This window comes from Falco biarmicus, chromosome Z (genome assembly GCF_023638135.1).
Source record: "Falco biarmicus isolate bFalBia1 chromosome Z, bFalBia1.pri, whole genome shotgun sequence".
NCBI lineage: Eukaryota > Metazoa > Chordata > Aves > Falconiformes > Falconidae > Falco > Falco biarmicus.
In genome coordinates this window covers 57,122,682-57,146,596 of record NC_079311.1, presented here as the reverse complement: position 1 = coordinate 57,146,596, position 23,915 = coordinate 57,122,682, and the positions used below count along the sequence as shown (strand labels likewise).

Genomic DNA, 23,915 nt, shown 5'->3' with positions numbered 1-23,915 from the left:
CCTTGGCCACCTGGGCACACTGCTGGCTCATGCCCAGCCGGCTGCCGACCAGCACCCCCAGGCCCTTTCCCACCAGGCAATGAGTAAGGGCAACAGGCAACTCAGTCCTTCATACAATTCATTGCTCATCATCCAGCAAGTTGCCTAATGATATGTAAGCAGATGGTGACAGTAAGGGAAAATTCTATATATGTTGTCTCTGCTTAAGTTCTATTTACTGCTAAGGTGGGCAAAGAAATGTTTCTCTTTGAGAAACTCTCTGTTGAGGATCTGGCCAGTAACATTTTTTATTTCTGCAGAAGAATTTGCACAGACAAATGGAAAAAAAAGCTATGCTTTCACACAGCCTTTTCTTTTTTTTTAGTCAACTGTTTTATGAAAAAACAGAAGGCTGCAAAGTGATCTAAGTTCCCTTTCTCCTGTTTCACCAATGGAGAAATGAAACTTAAACCTAGGAGTGACTTTTAATTTTTTTTTTTTTTTAAGGAAGGTTCAGTATTTCGTTGCCAATCTGTTTAATACATCAGTAGGAATAATGAAAATTACACTCATTTTTCTGAGACGTAGCCTACTAAATTTCATATAACATCTTTTGTTTAAAACAATCTTGATTAAACCACTTAGATTTTATTGGCTACAGTCAAGGTCTCTGCCCATGAAAGCACTGAACTTGATGGCATGTCAGCTTTCTTTTAAGTGTCTAGTAGTTCCACTAGCTATTGTACTCTTCTAGCTAGTGGTATTGTAGGAAGGTGGAATATGAGCAAACATTGACAGGCATTGTGCGTTGCTGGCAGGTACTGAGATCACCACAGTTGTCCTGTTGGTGTGAACCTCCAGATATTCTTAGAAGTTATGCATTACCAAAGTTACACACCACTGGTGTATTTTGCCATGGATGCAAACTTCCATTATAAATGATGCTGAGAAAACTCCCATGGACGTAACTCAGTTGCTAGTTGTGCATCAAAGGTACATTCCTTACAAATAAGCAGGTGACACCTAAAGCTTTAGCAAGGTTTTGTCATCCATGACTGTGCTGGGATACAAAGTTGAATTTAATGATGGGTGTGATGCTGTAATACAACAGCATTCTTTGCAGGGATACCACAGCTAGTGAAGAAGTGACTGCTAATTTACTTTTTGAAGAAAAAAGATGTTTGGAAATGTGTGTCTTAACAGAAAAAAAATCCCCTGGTAGGTGATGTGTAGACATGTTCATTACTGTCTCTTCCAGCATGTCCTTAACCCTACCTTGCAAACTCCTTCAAAAAAATATGCAGCAGTAGCCATTCTGCCCAGATGCTCATATCCAGCCTGTGCTGTGGTTACCACCACTCAGCTGCTCTTTGTGGCTGGGCCTGCATCTCCTCAGTGTGCCCAGCTACAGCAACCAACCAGCTGTGCATCCACCACCCCCACGTCAGGTTGCAGGAGGAAGACCAAAGTGTGGTGAGACCATTTGAAGCTCAAGAGGGATTAGAGGGAAGTGCAGCTTTATGACTGATCCTAGGGCCAAAGTGATGCAGTGATGATTAGGACCACTGTTTGGGATGCATGTGTGTGCAACAGGAGGATGGGGAGGAGAAAATGGTGAATATAAGCATGCTTTCTACTGTATTGTGTACAAGACCCACCAACAGCTGCTGCCATCCAAGCAAGCTAGACTTTGAATACCATGGCCTGTTCTGAGTTGCATTGTTTTCTTCACTTTTGATTTTGTGCTGCCTTCACCGGCACCTGGTTTGGTAGCATTTTTTTTATCTCCTGACTGGAAAGATCTTGTTCTGCTTCTTGTTCTGAAGGCATGGGTAGACTTCATGGCCTTCTATATAGCAGGTTTGTTTGCTGAAGGAATTCAAACGATAATGTTTAAAAATAAGCTGGAGCATTACTATTGACTATAATTAATTGGATAATATAGCTTAAAAAATTGATTTGCCTCATCTGGAGGTACACCAATGAATTAAAATCCTGTAAACTTTGTAACAAAATTACTTCTTTTTTTTTTTTTTTTTTTTCGCTCCCCCTGCCCAGGCAATGGAATTGCTGACATAATCAATGAAAAGGAATATTTGATGAGTTTTGCTGCTCATATGCTGAAGTAGGCTGCTGATAATTTAGTTCATCCAAAGAGATGAAAACATTATTTAAGTGTTTAGTCTGTACTTGCTGAATATACTAGCAGTTTTGGAAACCTTACCTTTTGTGTGTCTCCTCAGGCATTTTTTCCTGCATGTGACAAAATATTTTTAGTAATACTTTTGTCCATGCTTACAAAAAATGTATGCAACTACAAAATTAATAGTTGTATCATTCATAAATGTGTATATTTGTGCAGACTCGGATGTTATCTGCATTGCTGCTAGCTCAATTTGTGTGGCCAGATTTGGCAATCAAGGAAGGTTCATATGAGCTGTTAAGATGAAGCCTGGACTCTTTTTAATACCTTCAATAAAAAATTAGGTAGTGTTTTCTTGTTGAGTGGTTAGCAGTTCTGGAGATACAGCTAGAAGAATTATCTTCCTCTCTTAAACAAACAAACAGAAAGCAACATCCCAAACCCAATTAACCACAGATGTCAGCAAAAGAAGAACATCCAGTTCCTTTTGTGGGACCTGCTGTGAACAGAAGGACAAATGTGAAATCTATCTAATACCAAATCTGTTGTCTTATTGTCTCTACAACCAGACAATGTACAGAATGGTTAATAGAGCTACCTGGGGTTTTTTTGATTGCTTACATTTTCCCTCTTTATCTTGTGAGTTAGAAACAGAGGCACAACACTTCATGGAAGCTTTTGCAATTAAACAAGGAGAAGGATGGATATGGTTTTCAAAGGCAGTATTTTGAGAAACAGAAAAGATCTGACTTCCTACTGTGGATGAGCAGCCCTCCTAGTGACAGTTATAACATAATGCACCATTAAGCCAAGAGAAAGTGATTTCATGTGATAGCAAGGACCTACTGTGCTAGTGGAGAGCTGCCTAACATTTTTTTCCTCTGATTTTCCTTCTTTTATACAGGAGATAGAACAAGGTGGAACTGAAAGAGCCCATCTCAACATGCACAGAGAGTACATAAGTGTTTCTTGTCTGTCTGGCAGTGGTCTAGACAGCCAACGAAAATTGACAAAGTGATGTTTATTTCATGGTTATTTCATGGCATCTTAAAGAGCATGGGTTATATAAAATCTCTAAGATAAAATCCTGAAAAGCAAATAGAAGAGAAGCTCCTCTGACCAATTTCCTTTAAGAGCAAAGAGAGTAAGTATACTAGAAAGGCCAAGATGTTATAATAAACACTTAAGCTGCATTTTGGGTGTGTAGCTTTCAACAGTGCTGAGGCCATCAACTCCAAGTAGCCTAGGTAAGAAATGCACACCACTGTTCCATGAAAAAGTTAAACTTTGGGTGTCTCAAATTAGGCTCTCAAAAATGGATGTGTCCATTTAAATGAAATGGGTCTATTAACATTTTACAAAGGTTGTATTTTTCTTGCTTCTTTCCACTGTTGACACAATGTGATTGCAGCCACCTGTCAGAAGGCAGGCTGCACACCTTCGGTTTCTTGTAGAGCAGTAACACATCTACTGAAACCACAGCAAGTTCATGCACCAAAGAGAGTCGTGAAGGCAGTGACCATCCTCCAACAAACATGTGCAAGTGCAGACGAGAAGAAAGGTGGTATGAAGCAGTGTCTTGCCACAGGCAGTATCTCTGACATCAAGCACTCTTGTCACCAGCACACATGCCGGATCACAGCTATGTATCAGTGATTTGTAACTAAGTAATATTTAAGTTCAACTTTCACCTAGGTAGGTGGCCTTAGCTTTATATTGGTGATGTAAAGAAAGGATGGGTGTGGTGTTTAAGTTCTGTGCAATGAAGTGTCTAATTTATTCTTCTGTTTTTTGGTTAATACAGTTCCATTAATGGTAGATTTTAATACTTTCTTTCCAAAGTTTTTAGACTTATATAGGAGATGTCATTCTGCTGTAGATTCTTGTGTTTTTTTCCCCCCAAAATATACCCATACTTATTTCCATTTTCAACTCTTTTTATTTACTTCTGGGTTTTGTTAAATCTTTCACCTCTTCAGTCTTTCTGTACTTCCTTAAGGGCACATAGGCAGTGCTGTTCAAAGACCATAGGTTTTAACATTTGTATTTGAGACTACCCATACTTAATAGTGCTCTAAAAAATTGTGAATCCTGCAGAGTAAAAGGTAAATTGTTAGTAGCACAATTTTAGGCCTTCACGGTGTGACAACCTTCCATTCCTTGCCTTACATCACACCGTTTTCCTCTAGACACCGTCCAGCTCACTGGGAATGGAGAGATAAGCTATGACTGCTTTTCGATGGATGAATCCCGATGTTGTTGCCACCAAGGCATGGACTTAATAAAAACAGGACAACCTAAACCTGAATTGCCTCTGCTACCCCAGAATTCATGTGTAGAAACCATGTTTGGCTTCTGTTTCCCTTTCAAATTAAGTCAGAGTTCTGCTTCTCTGCAGAAGCAGTGAAGCCTACACCAAGGCTGAGAGAAAAGTACCAGTCAGGAAACACTTTGTAACACAACTACACACTTAATAAAAATGACCTTTTTAAAAAGTTGAGCTGTAAGTGCAGGTGAAGAGAACAGCAATGGGACCTGCTTTGTGCCAAGCTGGGCTGGTATCTGGTGTTGGTACATGTGAGTTTTCCTTACACACTCAAGTAGTTCAGGGGTATATAGTAGTTCAGAGATATATGCTGGGTGCTTGTGTGTAGTGGCAAACTATTGTCCCAGGTGAAGGGCTGACATCTATTTACTGTCTCCACCTGCCTGAGCAGCTCCATCCATGTGCCGGCGGGGCCGAGGGAAGGACCCTGGCTACCTCCTCTGCGCGGAGGGCACGGGTCTGCCCTGCCCCGAGCAGCCCTGCCCCGGCCTGCCCTGCCCTGCCCGGCGGCCGGGCTTGCTCCGCCGGGGGACGGGCTGGGGCAGCGGCGCCCGGGGGCGGCCTGGGGCCGCTATGGCGCCCAGCCGTGCCCGGCGGCGCCCAGCGGTGCGCGCCGCTTCCTCGCCCGACGCCGGAGACCAGCGTTCGACCCCCGGGCGGGGGTGTCCGATCCCCGCTACGCGGTTTCCAAGCGAAAAAGAATTGGGGGGACGCGCAAAGATTCCCGCAGCTGGGAGCGTTCGCAGGTACAAGGCGCCTTCCCTCCCCCGGCTCTTGCTGCGCCTGCTTAAACACTTGCCTTCCCTGCCGCTTCCCTCCGGCGTATCCACGGGCGGTCCGGGTGCCCTGTGTCGAACTGGGAGGCGAAACTCCTGCCGCCCCCGGTGCGCGGGCGCGGTGCCGCCGCGGCGGGGGCCCCCGGGAGCCATCGGCGAGCGGCGCAGCGCGCCCGCGGGGCCGGGCCGGGGCCGGGCGCTGCCGGCCGGCGGGGCAGCGGCGGGGGTGCGATGCCAGCGGTGCACAAGGGCAGATCCCTCCCACTCTGGCCGATTTCGGTGAGGAAGGTGAAATGCGGAAGTTGCCGCCCAGAACTGTCAGAGGACCGTCGGGTTTTTAGCTCGGAGCATGTAATTAAGAAAACTAAATAAATGAAATAAATCCGCCCGTCGTGCGTACAGCCGGCGTCGCTCCTCGTCGGCAGCCGGCACCCGCGACTGTTCTCCCGCATGGCGACCTTACCCGCCGCAGACAGGAGGGCGTTCGCCCTGAAAATCAACAGGTAAGGAGCTTTCCTCGTAGCTCGCAGTTACTCCTCGCCAGTGCTACCCCGAGACCCGGCCGAAACAGGCGATAGGGCTGCGGGAGCGGGGCCGCGACGGCACCTTCCCGGGAGACCCCCGAGGTGTGGAGCCATCTGCCCGCTCCAGATAACCGGGCTGGCCCCGCCGCGCCCGCTGCCGGCAGCTCCGGGCGGCCCCCCCGGCCCCCGCCGGCCCTGCCCCGGCCCCGGGGAGGTGCGGCCCCGGGGTGCGCTGCTGCAGGGCAGTGCGCTTGGTGCTCCGGCGGGGCGTACGTGGCGAAGCCGGCTGCGGGTGCGTGTCCTCGGGCAGGCAGGAGACGACCAGCCGCACCCCAGGCGGCGGGGCAAGGCTCGGAGTTCCTCCTCCGCACCGACGGGGAGAGTCACCTGGTGCCTGAACTGGCGCTGCTGGGAAGTGCGGGGTTTATGTTGGGCATCAATATTGCAATGACATACATCCCTGGGATTTTTTTTTTTCTTTTTGCCCTTTCATCTATGAAAAGAAAAAATCCTCCTGATGACTGAAAATAAGTCTACGCTCCTGCTTCCCCCCCTAAACCAAATAAATGAGAGTTCACCAAATAAATGAGAGTTCACCTGTTGGAACACCGTACTCTTGCATCTAAGCTTGCTGCCTGCTAGACTTCGGTGTCTTTTACCAGGAAAGTGCTGACTCTCAGCAGGTCTGGCATAAGAAACAAGACAATTATTTTTGTATCATTAGGTTGAAGGAACACACAGGCCTCCTTTTCAAGAGTCTTGTTATCAGAGACAAAAACTGTGTTTCCAGGGTGTTGATATAAATACAAGGTAACTGAGTTTGCTGACACATAAAAGAAAAACAGCATAATGGTAGTATAAACTGAGGGTAAGTCTCTGTGCCAGAGAGAAAAGTATGCAGAGAAACTCCACCTCCTCAGCAATTTATTAGAACACATGGGGTTTGCAGTTGCAGAGGATAAAATTAGCTCTGCTGTGATGTGCCTTTCCCATGGCAGAATATGCATCGGTGTACCTTTCTGTATCCTTTGGGAATTAATTTTAAATTTATGTTGGAATATTCACAAGGGTGAGACATCACATTGAGAAGCCATCATGATGAGCAGTTCACTACAGGATCCCGCCATGATTCCTGATCATTTGGAGACTTGCTTAAATAAAGAGCATAACTGGCTGATATTTAGAGGGTTTGAGTTATTTTCTTTCTTCCTATTTTTAGAGTCAGCCTTCTGGCAGCTCTTCCCAGCTGTGGTGATGGTCACTGTTCATCTGTATGACTGAAGCCTTACAGAGTAGTGGAATCGTAACAATTAATCAGGCTTCATGTCACAAAGGCTCACAACAGTTATGCTAGTAAGAACTGTAGTGAAATTAAACTATTGGGGTTTTTATTTCTTTCTCTGATTCAACAGTGAAATATTAAGTATTTTTTGTAGCAATTTAAATGTTCAAATATGTTTATTCATTGTGTTCTGAATGTGATTCCAATTTAATAATCTACATGTTTATTTCCCAAGTAAGACTATTCTCTTTGACACAGTATGGTAGAAATCACATATTTGCTAGCAGAACATCATGTTTCCCTTTCTTCAAAAAGAACAGGTAATTGGTAATTTTTACATGACTCAAGTGCAGTTTGTTCTACTGGCAGTAGAGTGATATATCTTCACAAGAAATGTTTTTAATGTGGTGGTTTGGGGTTTTTTTTAAGGAACTTTCAAAATAAGAGGAATAATATGTTATTGTGTTAGCTTTCTTGCCTGTACAGAAAAGGCTAATTTACAGCTATCAAATTTTGTTCCTCTTTCTTCAGAGTTCCTGAGTTTACTTCCTCAAAATGCAACTCTTAGTGAAAGTTGGATGTTACTGGCAAGGCATCATTTACAACAATTATTACATTGCCTGTATAATTACTCTCCATTTACTACAGATTTGCATGCAAGCTCTTCCCTGTCTCTTCCTTGTGCCAGTGACTTGACTAATTGATATTCTGTTTTTATGAGGACCAGCAGAATTTTAGGCTCTGTATTAGTTCCTCAGTACAATGTGTGCCCTTGTAGCTGAGAAGCCCAGTGGGATCCTGGGGTTCATGAGGAAGACCATGGCCAGCAGGTCAAGGGAGGTTATCCTTGCCCTCTACTCTGCCATGGTGGGGCTATGTATGGAGAGCTGTGTCGGGCTCTGGGCTCCCCAGTTCATGAGAGACAGGGAACTACTGCAGAGGGTGCAGTGGAGGGCTACAAAGATGATACGGGGACTGGAGCATCCCCCTTATGAGGAAAGGCGGAGAGAGCTGGGGTTCTTTGGCCTGGAGCAGAGAAGACTGAGAGGGGACCTTATCAATGTCTACAAATGTCTTAAAGGCAAGTGTTAAGAGGATGGGGCCAGATTCTTTTCAGTGGTGCCAAGTGACAGGACAAGGGGCAACAGGCACAAGCTGAAACAGAAAAAGTTCTTTCTGAATATGAGGAATAACTTTTTTACTTTGAGGGTGACACAGCACTGGAATAGGCTGCCCAGAGAGGTTATGGAGTCTCCTTTTCTGGAGACATTCAAAACCCACCTGGACATGATCCTGTGCAACCTGCTGTAGGTGAACCTGCTTTAGCAGGCGGTTGGACTAGGTGGTCTCCAAAGGCCCCTTTCAAAACTGACCGTTCTGTGATTCTGTGACATTAGGCACCTCCCTGCTAGTTACATAAAGTGTACTCTGATGTGTTCAGTGAAGCATGATGAATACCTGACCACCTTATGATCTATGCTAAACACTGTTCTGTAAAATTCAGCAATGATATGATCTGAAATCTTGTTAGTAGCCTCATCAACAACACTAGTTAGTGTGAGTTATCACTGATGAATACTGGAGCTGCAGATGCTTCAGGAACAGCTGTTACATTACAAGCATCACATTCATTTACAACAAGGTCAAACTTTAAAATCAGGCCTTCAGATGCCTTCAAACTTGTAAGTTGCATATGCAACCTGCCCACATAGCCATGTCTTCCTGTCACTTTATTCTTCCTTCCACCCATCTGGTCTCTGTTGCCCCAACCGGTTGCTTCCTGCCTTTTTTTATCTTGCAAAGACTTGCATGCACGTATATTTTTAATGCTTGTATGTGAGTAGTTCCTTCTGTTTTAATGGGTAACTTTTACATATAATGATGTTCATCTCGTAAGTAGAAGTGAAGGAGTAAGTCTCTAGTGTCCCTCATGTTAGACAGCATTCCTACTACTTACCTGTGTATTACCCAGAGCTAAGTTGATGAAAACTGAGAAGAACCTCAGAAAACATCCTCTTCAAATAACATTTTTTCTATTACATGAGAAATTAAATTCCAGTCCAACTTGATATGTTCTTCAACATGCAGCTTAAAGTATCACTCAAAAGTAAGTTGTGACTGTCTTTCTAAATAGCCTTCTGCATCAGGCAAAGCAAGGGGAAGAACCACTCATTAATGTGCAATAGTAAGAGACCTTTGTGGTGCTCTCAGAGGGTATTAGGTGTCTGTGGTCGTTTGAAGCAAGCATGGGACATGAAAAAGCAGATCATCCTTATTAAGTCCAAGATAATAATTAAAAGTTATCTCGATGGCATCCTGTAAATGTGTCTCCTTTCCAATTACAGTATTTGTATTCAGAAACCAAGAAAGTTGAAAAATAATTTTGTGAACTGCTGAGAAAAAACAACTAATCTTTGCTAAAACCATGGGTTCTAATATACCAGCTGAGCACTGTACATTTGAGAGACCACAAAAACTGAATTTTAGTAAGTTTGCCTTAGCAGTGTCTTACGATAATCACAGCATTCACAGAAGAGTTTTTCTATTTTTATTACTTTTATTTAGCTAGTGCAGTTTGCTATTTCATCTTTCACATAGACCTTGCAGTAATAGTTTTTTTTTTTGACTTCAAGTGAGGAAAACAGTGCTTTAGGCACCTGCCTGGGGCCCTTGCCAGCAATGCTATAGATTCAAAACATTTCAATACATAAATTACAAAACATAAAACTATCAAGAGCAGCAATACAGCTCCCTAATGGAGCACAACTTTCAGTCATGTGCTTCATGCAATTAAAACCCCTCCCAATAGACATACTCCTCAATTGTCTTTACAGACAGCTAATGTCTGCATTTTGCAGGTGTTATAAAACACATTTTTAGCATTTAATTCTATCATTTCATTTCCCTCTCCCTGAAAATGTCCACTTGCCAAACAAAATTTTCTTTTCCTGTTCTGGTTTTAAGAAGTGTACTTGAGGTTTACATGTATAGAGTTATATTAAAAAAAACCAAAACCCATACTATCAATATTAACACTGAAGCTTTCAAATTTTAAAAAGCCTACAATAAAAGTCAACCCCCTACGTAATTCTCAAATTGTATTTTACATTAGTAAATTTATACACTAAATTCTACTTTACATTAATGATGACATTTACATTATTTCTACCTGAAATGAAAATGTCAGTGTAAATCTTGTATTGTACAAAGTCTTGGTTCTGAGTTCACAAGAAACTTCCCTCAATGGCAACAAAGGCTGTGGCAGAGAAGTCAGGTACAGTGCAAAATGGTTTCAGTGGCAGAGCAGGCCATTTCCTATGTACACTGATATAGCAGATATCTGTTCAATGTAACCCCTTTATGGGGCTGAGGCCAGCATCTATTGATTGAATTTCAATAAACCCCCTAGTATATGGATATAATGAATTGCTAATTACTTAAAAGCATTGTCCAGACTCCATTGTCTAGGCCAAGCTATTTCTTCTAATCAATTTTTATTTTTAAACTTTAAATATATTAAATAAGCTGCAGGGAGAACTTCAGTCCTTTGTATGTACAATAGGTTGATGTACTAAGTATAAAGATCTAGTGCATTTTAAAAAAATGTGGTAAATTCTCATAGTCGATTTCTTACATAAAGTAATACACTACAAAAACCTTAATAAAATTACCAGTCTGCTAATAGCAAAGGCATTTTCCATGTGTTTGCTGCATACCTAGAACACAATACTTACAAAGTTTTAAGAGCTGCTTGTAGATAGATCCTTCTTATCAAGTATGACCATTGAGCCATAGCCTTATTATATGTAATGTCAGGACAGTGGTAGTATTAAAAATCCTGGGTTGGTTTTTACTGAGTCAACCTAATTCAAAAACAAGAGTCATAAAGGACAGCACACTCGATGAAGCAGTGGAATCCTGCTTTAATGAGTTGCACCTTGGGAACTGAAGTGAGGATAACAAGTTAATACCTTTGCAGATATATATTCAAGACAATTTTTTCAAACAATCAAATAATAACACATTTGATTTAATCTAAAACCCATACCTTAAATATACAGTGCACTATGGCTTTTAAGAGAGGTTAAAAAATTCCAATTTGTAATGCTATGGGAAAAGGCTACTTCTTACATACCACATGTGTGAAAAAGTCATGGTTTTGTATTTCATACAGAGGATATTAAACACTAATAACAGAGTAAAGATAAAAAAAGTAGGATATCTATAAGATTTGTATGTTACGTATAACAATCTGTTAGTAATGGTTTATGGCCAGTTTTCTTAAGACTTCCATAAAAATAAATGAGAAGCTGATTTTTAAAATCCTCTGGGGGCAATTACTTGGAGTTGCATATGCAGGGAGTATAAAGATCAGATTTGCTTCTTAGAACTGTAGAAAGGTTTGAGTTGGAAGGGATCTTCAAAGATCTCGTAGTGCAACCCCCCCCTATCACAGGCAGGGACATCTTTCACTAGATCAGGTTGCTCAGAGCCCAGTCCAACTTGACCTTGAACGTTTCTGGTGATGGGGCATCTACAAGTTTTTTTGGCAACTGGTCCAGTGTTTCACCAACCTCACCATAAAAAATTTCTTCCTTTTATCTAGTCTGAGTCTACCCTCTTTTAGTTTAAAACCATTACCCTTTGTCCTATCACTACAGACCCTGCTAAAAACTCTCCCTCCATCTTTCTTATAATGGCCCTTTTAAGTATTGAAAGGCCACAAGAAGTCTCCCCAGAGCCTTCTCTTTTCCAACCTGAACAACCCCACCTCTCACAGCTTTTCTTCACAGAAGAGTTGTTCCATCCTTCTGATCATTTTTGTGGCCCTCCTCTGGACCTGCTCTAACAGGTCCACATCTTTCTTGTACTGGAGGCCCCAGAGCTGGATGCTGTACTCCAGGTGGACTCTCAGGAGGGCAGAGTAGAGGGAGGAGAACCACTTCCATTGACCTGCTGGCCACACTTCTTTCTATGCAGCCCAGGATACAATGCAAGTGTACATTGCTGGCTCATGTCCAATTTTTCATCCACCAATATCCCTAAGTCCTTCCCTGGTGGGCTGCTCTCCACCTGTTCATGCTCCAGTCTGTACTGATCTTGGGAGTTGCCCTGACCCAGGTGCAGGACCTTGCACTTCGCCTTGTTGAACTTCAGGAGGTTCACATAGGTCCACCCATCAAGCCTGTCAAGAGTCCCTCTGGATGGCATCGCTTCCCTCAAGTGAATCAACTACAGCACTCAGCTTGACGCAAACTAGCTGAGGGTGCACCAAGTCCCACTATCTATGTCATTAATAAATACATTAAATAGTACCCGTCCCTGTATTTACCCTTGAGTAACACCACTTGTTACTAGTTTCCATTTGCATATTGAACCATTCACCGCAACTCCTTAGATGCGGCAATCCAGCTAGTTCCTTATCCAACTGACAGTCTGTCCATCAAATCCATGTCTCTCCAAGTTAGAGGTAAGAGAGTAGTGGGGAACCGTACAGAAGTCCAGTTACTTGGCATCAGTTGCTCTTCCCTTGTGCACTGATGCAGTCACTCCATTGTAGAAGGCCACTAGATCTGTCAGGCATGATTTGCCCTAGGTGAAGCCATGTTGGCTATCTTTAATCACCTCCCTGTATTCCATATGCTTCAACATATCTTCTAGGAGAATTCTGTTCCATGATCTTACCAGACACTGAGGTAAGGCTAACTAGTCTTGTTTCTGCCTACTGGTTTTGTTTGAAAACCTTTTAATTTGGCTATAGGAAATACTGGGGCATTTCATTAACTTTCATATTCTATTTTTTTCCCAGTTTTTCAGTGGAGTTCAACATGTTTTTTCCCAGTTGCCAAAGCATGTATCTCCTGTTTCTGGTTTACAGGGATAGATTATAAACTGACCGAAGTATCTGCTCATTTATTTCACAGAATGGCTGAGGTCAACTTGTCCATCTTGACTCTGGAGGTTAGTTTGTCCAACCCCTCTGCTCAAGCAGGGCCACCTAGAGCTGGCTGTCCAGGACCATGTCCAGATGGCTTTTGACAGCCTCCATGGAGGCAGACTTTACAGCCCCTCTAGGACACTTGTGCCGGGGCTAAGTCACCCTCAGTAAAAAAGTGTTTAGGTGGAACCTCCAGTGTTTCAGGTTGTTCCCATTGCCTCTGGTCCTGTCACTGTGCACGACTGAAAAGAGTAGCTCTGTTTTCTTTATGCTCTCCCTTCAGATATTTATATGCATTGATAAGATCCACCCCGAGTCTTCCCTTCCCTGGGCTGAACAGTCCCAGCTCTCTCTACCTTTCCTCACAGGATTCTCCAGCCCTTTCCTCACCTTTGTGGCCCTTGGCTTGTCTCTCTGCAATATGTCCATGTCTCTCTTGTACTGGGGAGCCCAGGCCTGGACACAAAACCCAGGCCATGTGTCACTAGCACTGAAAAGAGCAGAAGGATCATCTCCTTCAACCTGCTGGCAATACTCTGCCTAGTGCACCCCAGGATGACATTAGCCTTCTTTGCCACCAGGTCACATTGCTGGCTTATGTCCAACTTGGCTGAAATCATGGTCTCCTAGGACTAATATGTTTATGGTCCTTTAGGACCTCTGGGTCCTTCCCTGCAAAGCTGCTGTCCAGCTGGGTGGCCCCCAGCATATATTGGTGCATGGGGCTGTTCCAGGTGTGGGACTTTGCAGTTCCTCTTGTTGAACTTCGTGAGGTTCCTGCCAGCCCATTTGTCCAGCCTGTTGAGGTCCCTCTTGAAGGGCAGTGTGACTCTCTGGTTCATCAGTTAGTCCTCTGAGTTCTGTGTCATCAGCAAACTTGCCCAATCACCCAGATCACTAATGGAGATGTTATACAAGATTGGACCCAGTATTGACACTGGGGGTGTACTGCTAGTTAATGGCCTCCAACTAGACTTCATGCCGCTGATCACCACCCTCTGGGCCTGGCTTTCAGTCCCACTTGTCTGCTCATGCAGCTCGTACTTCACCAGCTTTAGACGTACATTTCCTTTAGACATAGGAAGAACCCAATCTCCTAAGTGTTACTTCTTTCAGAAAAGTCACTTCTGTCTTCGTGACAGTGCAAGTTGATTTCTCCTAGATTTTTATGGCATCATTGTCAAGGTGTCTTCTGGATTTGTATTCAGCATAAGGAATAGATTGTACGTGGCTCTAGAACAGGTGCAGAGGAGGGAGAGAAGACTGGGAGCTCTCCTCCTTCATGCACTACTCATAAAGGTCAGTCCCCACTGCAGCTTCCACATGTGGATGCTTTACCTCCCATCCACCACTGTTTGGACTCAAGGCAATCTGAGTGAGCAGAAAGATAAGGAGGAGTTGAGAGCATGGTTTCAGCCCTGTTGTATGAGTGCTCACTGCGTGCGGACAACTAAACAGCCATTAAATGCCTCAGATGGCTGTTTCCTTAGGTGTATTAACCTGTCTGTCTTCTTTTGGGACATTTTTACAGGTACTCCTCCACTCCAAGGGAGAGATGTAACCTGCAGGAATAATTCCCTCTTAAATCTACCACAGTCAAGAATATTGAAGCAGGCTAGGGATGGATCCCATCTATTGTAAATAGCTCTAAAGATAATAAAAGGAACTTCCTAATGACTGTGAGGTCATCTTTTTATCAGCCCTAGACATAATTCATTGGCCTTTGCTAGGATGTTTCCAGTGAGCAGTCCAATGAGACTAAATCTATGTTAGTGCAGTGCTTCTAAAAATGTTTTACAACCACACTTGAGCAAATGACAGATTTAAGCAGTATACAGTTTGGCTGGTCAGTATGTATAATTCAGGCCAATATCATAACAGCTGATTTGTATCTCACATTCTGGCACTGATGATTGTTACATTCAAGCTTAGCTGTATGTAAGCCTGCCTGCATCCACACAGCCTGTTGTATGATACCTGAGAGTAATTTGTGTTGTAGACCACATGAGCTAGAACATAGTTGGAGGCCGTAAGAGAGACAACTGCATGAAAGGAAGAACACTGCTATATTTGCTATGAACTAGGCTTTGATTGCAAGCTGTTTTATGTTTTACACAAGCACAAGATTAATAAGAAGAAAACCAAACAATGTGCAAAGTCATGTTTGTCTGTGCAGAACTGTGTGTCATCAAGATATTTCTATTCTGATGGGAATTGTGTGAACATTGCTTTGTCATCTAGCACAGGTAGATTTTAAATCAGTTACAGGACTAAGTTGAGAAAGAAAGCAGTATCATATATCAAGATCTGCCATAGGTTATTAAATCACAGTGTTAATATAGATTCCTGTATGTGCTCATTTTTCAAAGATAGGATTGTTCAGGATGCTCTTACTAGATGTGACATCATCTTGTGCACCACAAAGACTAAATGCACAGACCTTTCCTCTGGTACACTGTGCAAAAATTCACATTTCCTGCCTAAAATACATCTAACTTTCAGGAAGTAGAAATGAAGGAGTAAGAAAATGCTCTCAACTACTTTTCAGAGGATACTAATGCCTTTGGTTATTCACAGTGATTTACTTTTGGTTTGTATTGTTTACCCCAAACATTATGATTACCTTTTCTGGGGTGATCTGCCTTCTGTACAGCCATGGTGATAGTAGTCATTTAAGTAGGGGGTTGATGACAAACACAGGCCCATCCAGCCAAATCTCTGTGAAAAATTGTAAGTGCAGCAATGATAGGCTCCATAACACAAATGTACTCTTCATCAGCAAGTAGGCAGCTGTAGAAGCAAGGCCTTTAGGGAACAGCTGGTCATGGAAGCAGAATACTGTTGTTACTGTTGAGACAGATTTATTAACAGCTGTTGTTAGCAGGAAGCTAATCTTTTCATTTGACTGCATACTCAAATTGTCTTTAAAATATAATCATCTATTTTCTATTGCAGTTGTAATTACTTAAATGAAGACTGATACTATGCAGTACTTACATATAGTGTCATCACTGGAATCAAATGTAATAACCCTTGCTACGTGATTAAAGTTTTTGCTTTGACTCTGGAAGATGGCTGGTGAGCAGGAAATGGACTTTAGGTTCTGAGCAGAAAAGCTGCATTTTAAAATCCTGTTTTAAGATCTTACGTCCCTCCTAGACTTCAGACATCTATATGCATTGTGAAATCTAGGCTGCAGTTTATGATGAGGTTCTTTTTTTGTAGTACAGGAAATCCTAAGCTTACCCAAGAAAAATATAGTTGCAGATGAGAAACATCTTTATGTCCACCAGGTCCTGCGAACATTCCTTATTTATCTTTCCAAACAGTTTTTCATTTTTAGACATAAAGTGAAAACCAGCAGGAAAGAAATACTTAATACTGTATTTTATACCATCTACCACTCTTAGGTTTTGTGGTCATTAAAAATTACAGTCCATGAGCATAGTTCAACGTAGTTGTCCTTTTTTCTATTCTGACTTATTTCTTTAAATTTGATTTGAAAAGCACACCAGACTAGCACACCAGACTATACTGTTGTCTGTAAGAAAAAGGATAACCTGTGTAAAGTGCTTACTTGATAACGTGCTCACACTACATGCTTGCTATCATGAATGCAGTTACAGAAGAATAGGCCCAGGCCTAGATCAGGTTTTTGGGCCAAGTTCATATAAAAAGTCCACGATATTTTCCCTCACAACCTTTGCAGAATGATGAATCACAGTTTCCTGAGCCTCAGTAATAATGACCTGGAGACTTTTTTAAAGTGGTCAGCACACCTGGACTTTAGTATTTTTCCCTAAAGTTAAGCAAACTGGATTAGGTAAGAGTACATTTTATTTCAGTTGTCATGTGATCCAAGCTTTACAATCATTATAATAACAAAACCTCATGTTCAGAAGATTGCTATAGCAAAATTTATCCTTTCCCCAAGCCTGACATTTTCCAGATGAATTGCAAAGTGAAATTAAGTTTGTAACTTACAATATAAAATGTTTTGCATCATCAAATGTGTTTGTAAGGGTGTGTAATATAATTTTTATAGAATTTGTACCTGTAATGCTAGCCAGCAGATACAAAAATATATTCTTTTTAATGATGTAGTTGTTACCATATGCCAAATTCTGTGGACGTTCTAATGTTTAAAAACTGTGAGTGGAAGATCCAGCTTTCAAGTGTATCTTAGTTACTGCTCTGGCTCCCACTGAATTTGAACCAAAATTCCGTGTTCTAAAAATGACAGTACCTCATGTATTTGAAATTTGGCCAATTTTTTTCAGATATATTGCCCTAATAAAAGATCCTACTTTTTCTAGTTAAACTTACAGCTCTAAAGAAAAAATATTCTAAGTAACTGGAAAAAACCCAGCTCATGTTTTTTTTCTGTCACAGAAAGGTCACGCTGAAGCTCCACAGATCTGTGTTCTTAGGAAATGAGGGGACAAAATATTAACATAAACTATTTTTCTGGTTCTATGCTATTTGCATCTGGCTTTTGAAGTGCTCACAGTAGTAAAGACCCACCTGTGAATATATTGTGAATTTCTTTGAAGTTGTCAGTCATGAAAGACATGAAATATGCTTTTTTTTTTCTTGGAGATAAAAATAACAACCATGACCTTGATAAATATAAAAACAACCCTGTAGGAGCAGAAAAAAAAAAGTTCCTTAGAATAATATTTACATGGTGTTTATTGTTATTATTAATGTCTGACTTTTTCCACCACTTACTATTAATGATTGTTTATTAGGAAGAAAGTGAAAATAAAGCACATAAACCATGAAACTTGGTATGGGTTTTACAAAATCATCAGCATTACATTAACATTTTCTAGGTGGAGTCCTTGTGAAGCTCAGATAATACATGTAAGCTGCAAGATAAATCATTGCATTTACTTCATAATCACCCTGTTGTGAATTGGTGCAGCTAAACCAAATATCTAAAAGCACAAACCACTATTATACTATTACATTTCAAGTCACAGAATAAAAGGAAGGTGGCATGTGTGATCACTAATGCTTTTGAAATTGCCCTTGTTATTGTAGGGGATCTAAGATTTTGGAAAACCTGTAAACAGTTTAGTAAGGAACAAACTGGGGAAAAAAACACCAAAACAAACCACCAAACAGGTAGGGCCTAACTACAGAGCTTTGCCCTGGAATATAGATCTGTAGTCTTCTAGAGACTTCTGGGGCACATTTGTTAGAAAGCTTTTCTTCAGCCATCTCAGTTGAAATGAACATTTAATGTGGCACCAATGTGAGCTTTAGTACTTCATGCAGAGAATGCTCCAAGCCAACCATGGAAAATTATCCTTAGATAAAATGAGGTTAATCCCTTCAATATGAAAGATACATGTGGCTGTACGCTGATCAATTGTAAGCTAATGGAGACAAAAGAATTTTTGTTGTTTTCATGCAAATTTATCTTCTTTAGCATCATGTGAAATACTCATTGGAAACTTTGTATTGCATATACATGTCATGATCAGTTTCAGTCTATAATAGGATGACAGGCAAGAATCATACACACTCTGCTTCCCAGGAGGTACCGTTAACTATCATATGAAACATTACACCTAAAGCCACCTTCATTGCACAAGCCAACCAGTCAACAATGCACGCACGATGTCTTCTCAAATGTTATATCATAGCTTTTCCATATTATCCATAGAACACAGTAATTTAAAAGTGCATAAAAGCATGGTTCATCAGGACCAGATCCTAAGTCTTCAGTTTCTTTGAATGGCATGAAAGTATGGTTGTTTTGTGTCCTCCACTGCCAGGCTTAGAAAATGAATTTTTATGTGTGCTTATGTCTCTTCCTGAGGAAGAAACAGCAAAACTGAGTGGCAGTGAAAAATCTTCACTGAATGAATGGCATACATGACTTGGAACAGAAGTAAAAATTGACCTCTTTCCCAGTTTGCTTTGTAACAAGCTGCCAGCATAATGAAGGTGACAATTTCCTCTCCTAGATTTCATTCTTAGTTCCTGTACCATCTCCTTTAAGAACATAGTGGTTAAATTTCAACCTTCTTGAATAGGTTCTTTATTGCCTTAGCTGATACAGAGTCTTAATGTGGTAGATCCCAAAGCAGGGGTGTGCCAGAGGGCAGATAGTCTCCTGAGCCATCAAGGAAATAGCAGCTAGTTCCTATCGACCACTGCTCTAAACAGTGACTAACAAAGCAGAGCTCTGATGCTTTAAGGAGTAATTAGAAACTTAGAAGAACTGGCAGTTCCACTGGCAGTAAGCAAAGGACTTCTAAGCAAGATTCTTGTATTTGCTAGTTAAAGATCTGGACTGTTGTCCAAAACTTTGTGTTTGCGTATGGCAGTGAAGGAGAGAGGAAGGTACCTATTAACTGTTTTCTCTCCCAGAGTTTTTTGTTGCTTGTTTTTAGTTGTCACTAGAGAAATTCCATGTTAGGCTCTGAAAAAAGACCAAAAGCTAGTTGAGAATTTTCTATGTCAGCATCAGATGAAAGGGATTACTCCTCAGGGTAGCCAAGACTAAATTTTTTACCTGTTAAGCAAAAGTTTTCACTATTTTACTTTATGATTCCACCATCAGTATACATTTAAATGTGAATGTTTCTCTGTCTTTGGGGATAGTTCTCATGGTCTCTTATTTCATTTTTTTCATCTTTCCTTGCTGTCTAATTGTGTATGCAACTCTTGCAAAAGACAACACACTGTTCCTCAGAGTCTGCTGGAAGGGATTGTAAAGGTGTGAAGGATTACTATTCCTACCTCCTTCTAGTAGGTGACTTCTAATAGTAAGTAACTTTGGATAACTTGATCCAGTAGGTGTGAAGCATACTTCAGTTTTTTTCTTTTAAACTACATATTTCAAAGAACTATATTGTTGAGCAGAATTTGCAGTGAAACTACAGAACCATCTTTTTGTGCGATGAGTGTTCATATAATTTTAATTATAGAGCCCAGCAGTGTTCAGCAACGGATCTAAAACATGTTAGAAAAAAATAAATGGCTGTTTTCCCTTCCTTTCCTGATACCTCATCTAGGGCCAACCAACAACCCAAATCTCCAAGATCCCAATCCTGCAGTGAGCAATGCCCTGAGAAATGTCTCAGAATTTGACCTACAAGTCAAATTTAAGACCCTCCATGTGTAGTCTGTTACTTCAGTTACACTGTTGTTTTAATATATAATGCAGACTGTACACTTAGCATTGGAGAGTATTTGTGAAATACAGACTATGTCTCAACTGCTTGTTAGCAATTCTGATTATCTGGAGGATTGCATCTACCAGTGGGACTGGCACTGGTGAAATTCTGATAAAGCAGCACCAGTTTTTTGTGGGCTTGTTGGGGTTTTTTTGGCTACCCTCCAGTCCCATCTGGGTGGATCAGGAAGTCCAATGAGTTCCAGGTTTTTCAAGATTTACGCCAGAGGAGTACAGCAGCATCGTTCAGGTAGGGCCAAGGCAACACAGAATGGAACAATGAATTCCAATTGATGTTATTTCGCTCCAGCACCATGGAGCAGCCAAGAAGGTAAGAAGTCCAGAAGAGCCTTAGGCTGCCACCATCTCCCATCTTTCCACAGGTTTACACTGTCTTGCGATGTACCATATGAATCCTGACTAACTGTGAATTCAGCAATGACTTGTGGGAAAAAAAACTTCCCCAAATCTGTGCCGCCTTCTTTTCAGCTAGTGTTGTGGAAAAAAACTCCCACCAAATCTACACCTTTTTCTTTTCAGCTAGTGCTTCTTCTTTATCCTAAACAAAGGAACAGGTACCAACATGAGAGGTCTGAAAGGCTTGCAGTTGCCCAGATGCTGTTCTCCAGGTAGTTCAGAGACATGATCTACATCACCAGTGTGCTCGTGTCACTGTGGCATCACCAGATGGCCACTTCCAGTGTCCTGCTGCCATTGCAGTGGGAACGTATTTCCTAATAGCTTATTAAATCTTTCTGGCCTCAGTTTAAGCAATTACTTCTTCTTCCCTATATGGACATGAATTGCTCACTGTTTTCTTTAGAGATTGCTATTTTTTACATAGTCAGGGACAACTGCTGTCTCCTCTCAGTCATCTCTTTTGTAACACATCTATTTTTTTCAGTCTTCATGGCTCATCCTTTCCAAAATTTCTAGCATTCTGACTTCTTTCTTTTGAAGACTTATAAATTTGATTGCATCTTACTCTGTGATGTTCTAAATGTGTACATCAGCCTAAGCACTGCCTCATGGCTTAAATAAACAGAAAAAACCTTACCTTTTTGCTCACTTACTATACTTGGTTAGTAAGTGTCCCAGTATACTCTCTCAGAGCTTCTTCTGTGGCGTGGCTATTTCTTTAGACAGTTCTTTTCCCATTTTGTATCTCTGCATTTAATTATTATTTCTTCCTGACTTTAGGGGTTTACGTTTAATTTTATTGAATCTAACTGTGCTGATTTCAGACTGTTTCTAAAATACGAGATCACTTTGAGTCTTGCCTTTCACAGCACTCACAACTGCTTCCAGCCTAATGTGACCCACAAATTGTATTACTATGTTAGCTGTGACATCATGAGTGTTGTAAAATAAAATATGGACTGGAAATAAACTGAGGAAAGATTAATTTGCTTCTCACAGTAGTACCTTGTTCAAAAACTCTTCACAATCTTCTTCCAAACTATTGATGACTACACCTTGAATATGTTCTTTAACTAGTATTAGAATAAGCTGTGATGATTCCATCTAGCTACTATCTCTTTACTTTGCTTATGGGAATATCATGAGGGACACCACCAAGAGCCTTACTGAAGCCAGTTAAACTGCCATAGAAAAATATTAGATTGGTTTTACATTACTTCCCTTTGATAAATTCATATTGGCTGTTCATCATTACCTAATAATTGCCAATAATATACCAATAATTGCCAAACTTTTTGGACCATAGCTTACTACAATACACAGTTTCTAGTTGCCCGCCATATGCTCCATCATCATGCTATTAATAAACACGCATTACTAAGGTGATGACATTTTAGTGTTAAGTATGATTTCATGTCCCCTTGCATCAAGTGGAGACCACAGTTTGGGACCTGATGTTCCAGCTACTTGTAAACTGATTGTCCAGTAAGTTGCTCTACTACCTTTTTGAGTGTCAGAGACCAGCTGACTGATCCATGATTATTTGAGTCCTCCTTTCTGGAGGTTTCTGAGCCTTTTTTGCTCGGAATTTTCAGTTACTGCTTTGCATTTAGCCTTAATCACTTGCCATGTTTCCTTATTGTTTTTTAGGATATAGCTAGACTGTCCTTGCTGCTAAGGGTGACTGTAAGTCTCTTCTGGGAATCAGACAGGGCTGCTGTACAGGCAGGTAGGGTAAAAGCGTGGCCATAGCATAGAGGAACTGCAACCTCCATAAAACCAGGGACACCACATGTGCTAGGTTAATGTGGACTATCATTTTCCTGCAGGTACCCAGACAGTGTCTGAGGTAGCTGTTTGGTGAGGTGTCTCACAGACCACAGCCATTCTGGCATTATTGATGAGCCACCTAGAAGGACCTCTGTTTCCTCCTTGGTTCTCAGGTTTTCAAAACTTTCTGTGCTGATCTCTGACTGTAGCGCCCACCTTTTCTCCATGTTGGTTTAGCTGATTCATGCTTTTGGTTTAGTGTCTTGTAGCAGTTGTGTCTTTCCTTCACCTGTCCCTAGTCAATCCTGCCAATCATTTCTGAGTTGGTTCAAAGCAACTTTGCTGTCTTCTGTTATTTTACTGTATTTCTTCTCCCTTTCTTCCTTCAGTGATAGAAAAACATGAATTCAATCAATTGAACTATCCTTAAACTATTTGAAATTCACCTTTATTGATTACAGGATTCTTCTTCCATAGGACTAATTTATTTTGCAGGTTCAGTCTTTAAATATTGAGGAGACTCTGGAACTAATGTCGGTGCTTGAGTAATGTATTTCCTCTCAGTTAGCTGGGCTTGCACAGGTTTTTACCAGACAGCAAAGTTGGCCCTTCATCCACATGCATGCTTCCTCTTTTGTAGATGAAAATTCATACCATTTCCTCTTTGAAGAGTCTGATGATCCCATGTCTGGTGTAATTGAGAGATGTGTTATATCACTGTTTACAGCAGCATTTTCTGCAATACACTGTAACTTTTTTTTATGTACATTTTTTTTAATGTATGTAAGCTTTTTACATACATTAAACCAACATCTGCTGCTACATCTATTATCTAGACCAGCAGCAAGATACTTCTGCACAGGGTAGAAACCAACTGTTTAAAGGAAAAAAAAAATTGAATAATCTGAGTCTTGTGTTATACTTTGCCACACACATTCATGATCAGTGATTTGCAGTGGGAAGATGAGTAACAATAACCTTGATATGTAAGCAGCTTTTCTTTTTAAAATAAGGCAACAATGACCTAAGGAACACACAGACTTCCTCACTTCCCCTACGTGGCACCTTGCTTATTGAATAACCTTTAAAAAAATCCCATTCCATCCTGCCTGATTTTTGGAATACCACTGACAAGTAGGGATTTCTCTTCCAAATGGTTCTCTATAACTCTGGCTTTGCTCTGTCTGCAAGTGGTGCTGCCTGCATGTCCCTCTCACACCTGGTGTGGGCTTTTGACCTATAAGCAACTACTCTTATTTATGCATATTTTATTTTAGAACTCAGGCTTAATACCTATAATACCTTTAATACATTCTGTGAGATGCTTGTCTCTTAACATGAGTTGAATTGCACTGATAAGAGTTTAGGTTTTCGTCATGCTTGTTAAGAAAAGCAGTGGTAAGAGATTAGGTGATACAGAATTGGTATAGCAGTCATAGAAAGCAAGAGGCCACAGAAAAGAGAAGGTGCAGACCAAACAGGCAAACTGTCTTGTGGCATCTGGTAATTCTAAGATGCCTATTAGTTCTTGCTGGAGTTGGATAAGAATCTCATAATGAAGGGAC

At 41.2% G+C, this 23,915-nt stretch overlaps 1 protein-coding gene across 3 annotated transcripts in view; it reads left to right on the top strand.

The window, feature by feature from the left end:
• The first annotated feature begins 5,503 nt into the window (after nucleotides 1-5,503).
• DOCK8 (dedicator of cytokinesis 8) overlaps nucleotides 5,504-23,915 on the top strand; it is a 94,523-nt gene continuing 76,111 nt past the window's right edge. For 2 of the 3 annotated variants that reach the window (XM_056323955.1, XM_056323954.1), the window contains exon 1: nucleotides 16,685-16,791. Coding sequence is in view for 1 of the 3 variants with exons in the window: in XM_056323953.1 (XP_056179928.1) it covers nucleotides 5,675-5,727 (53 nt within the window). In the remaining 2 variants the exon portion in view is untranslated. Of the gene's footprint in view, nucleotides 5,728-16,684; nucleotides 16,792-23,915 lie in introns of those variants that run through there. The other variant, XM_056323953.1, reaches the window with a different exon arrangement.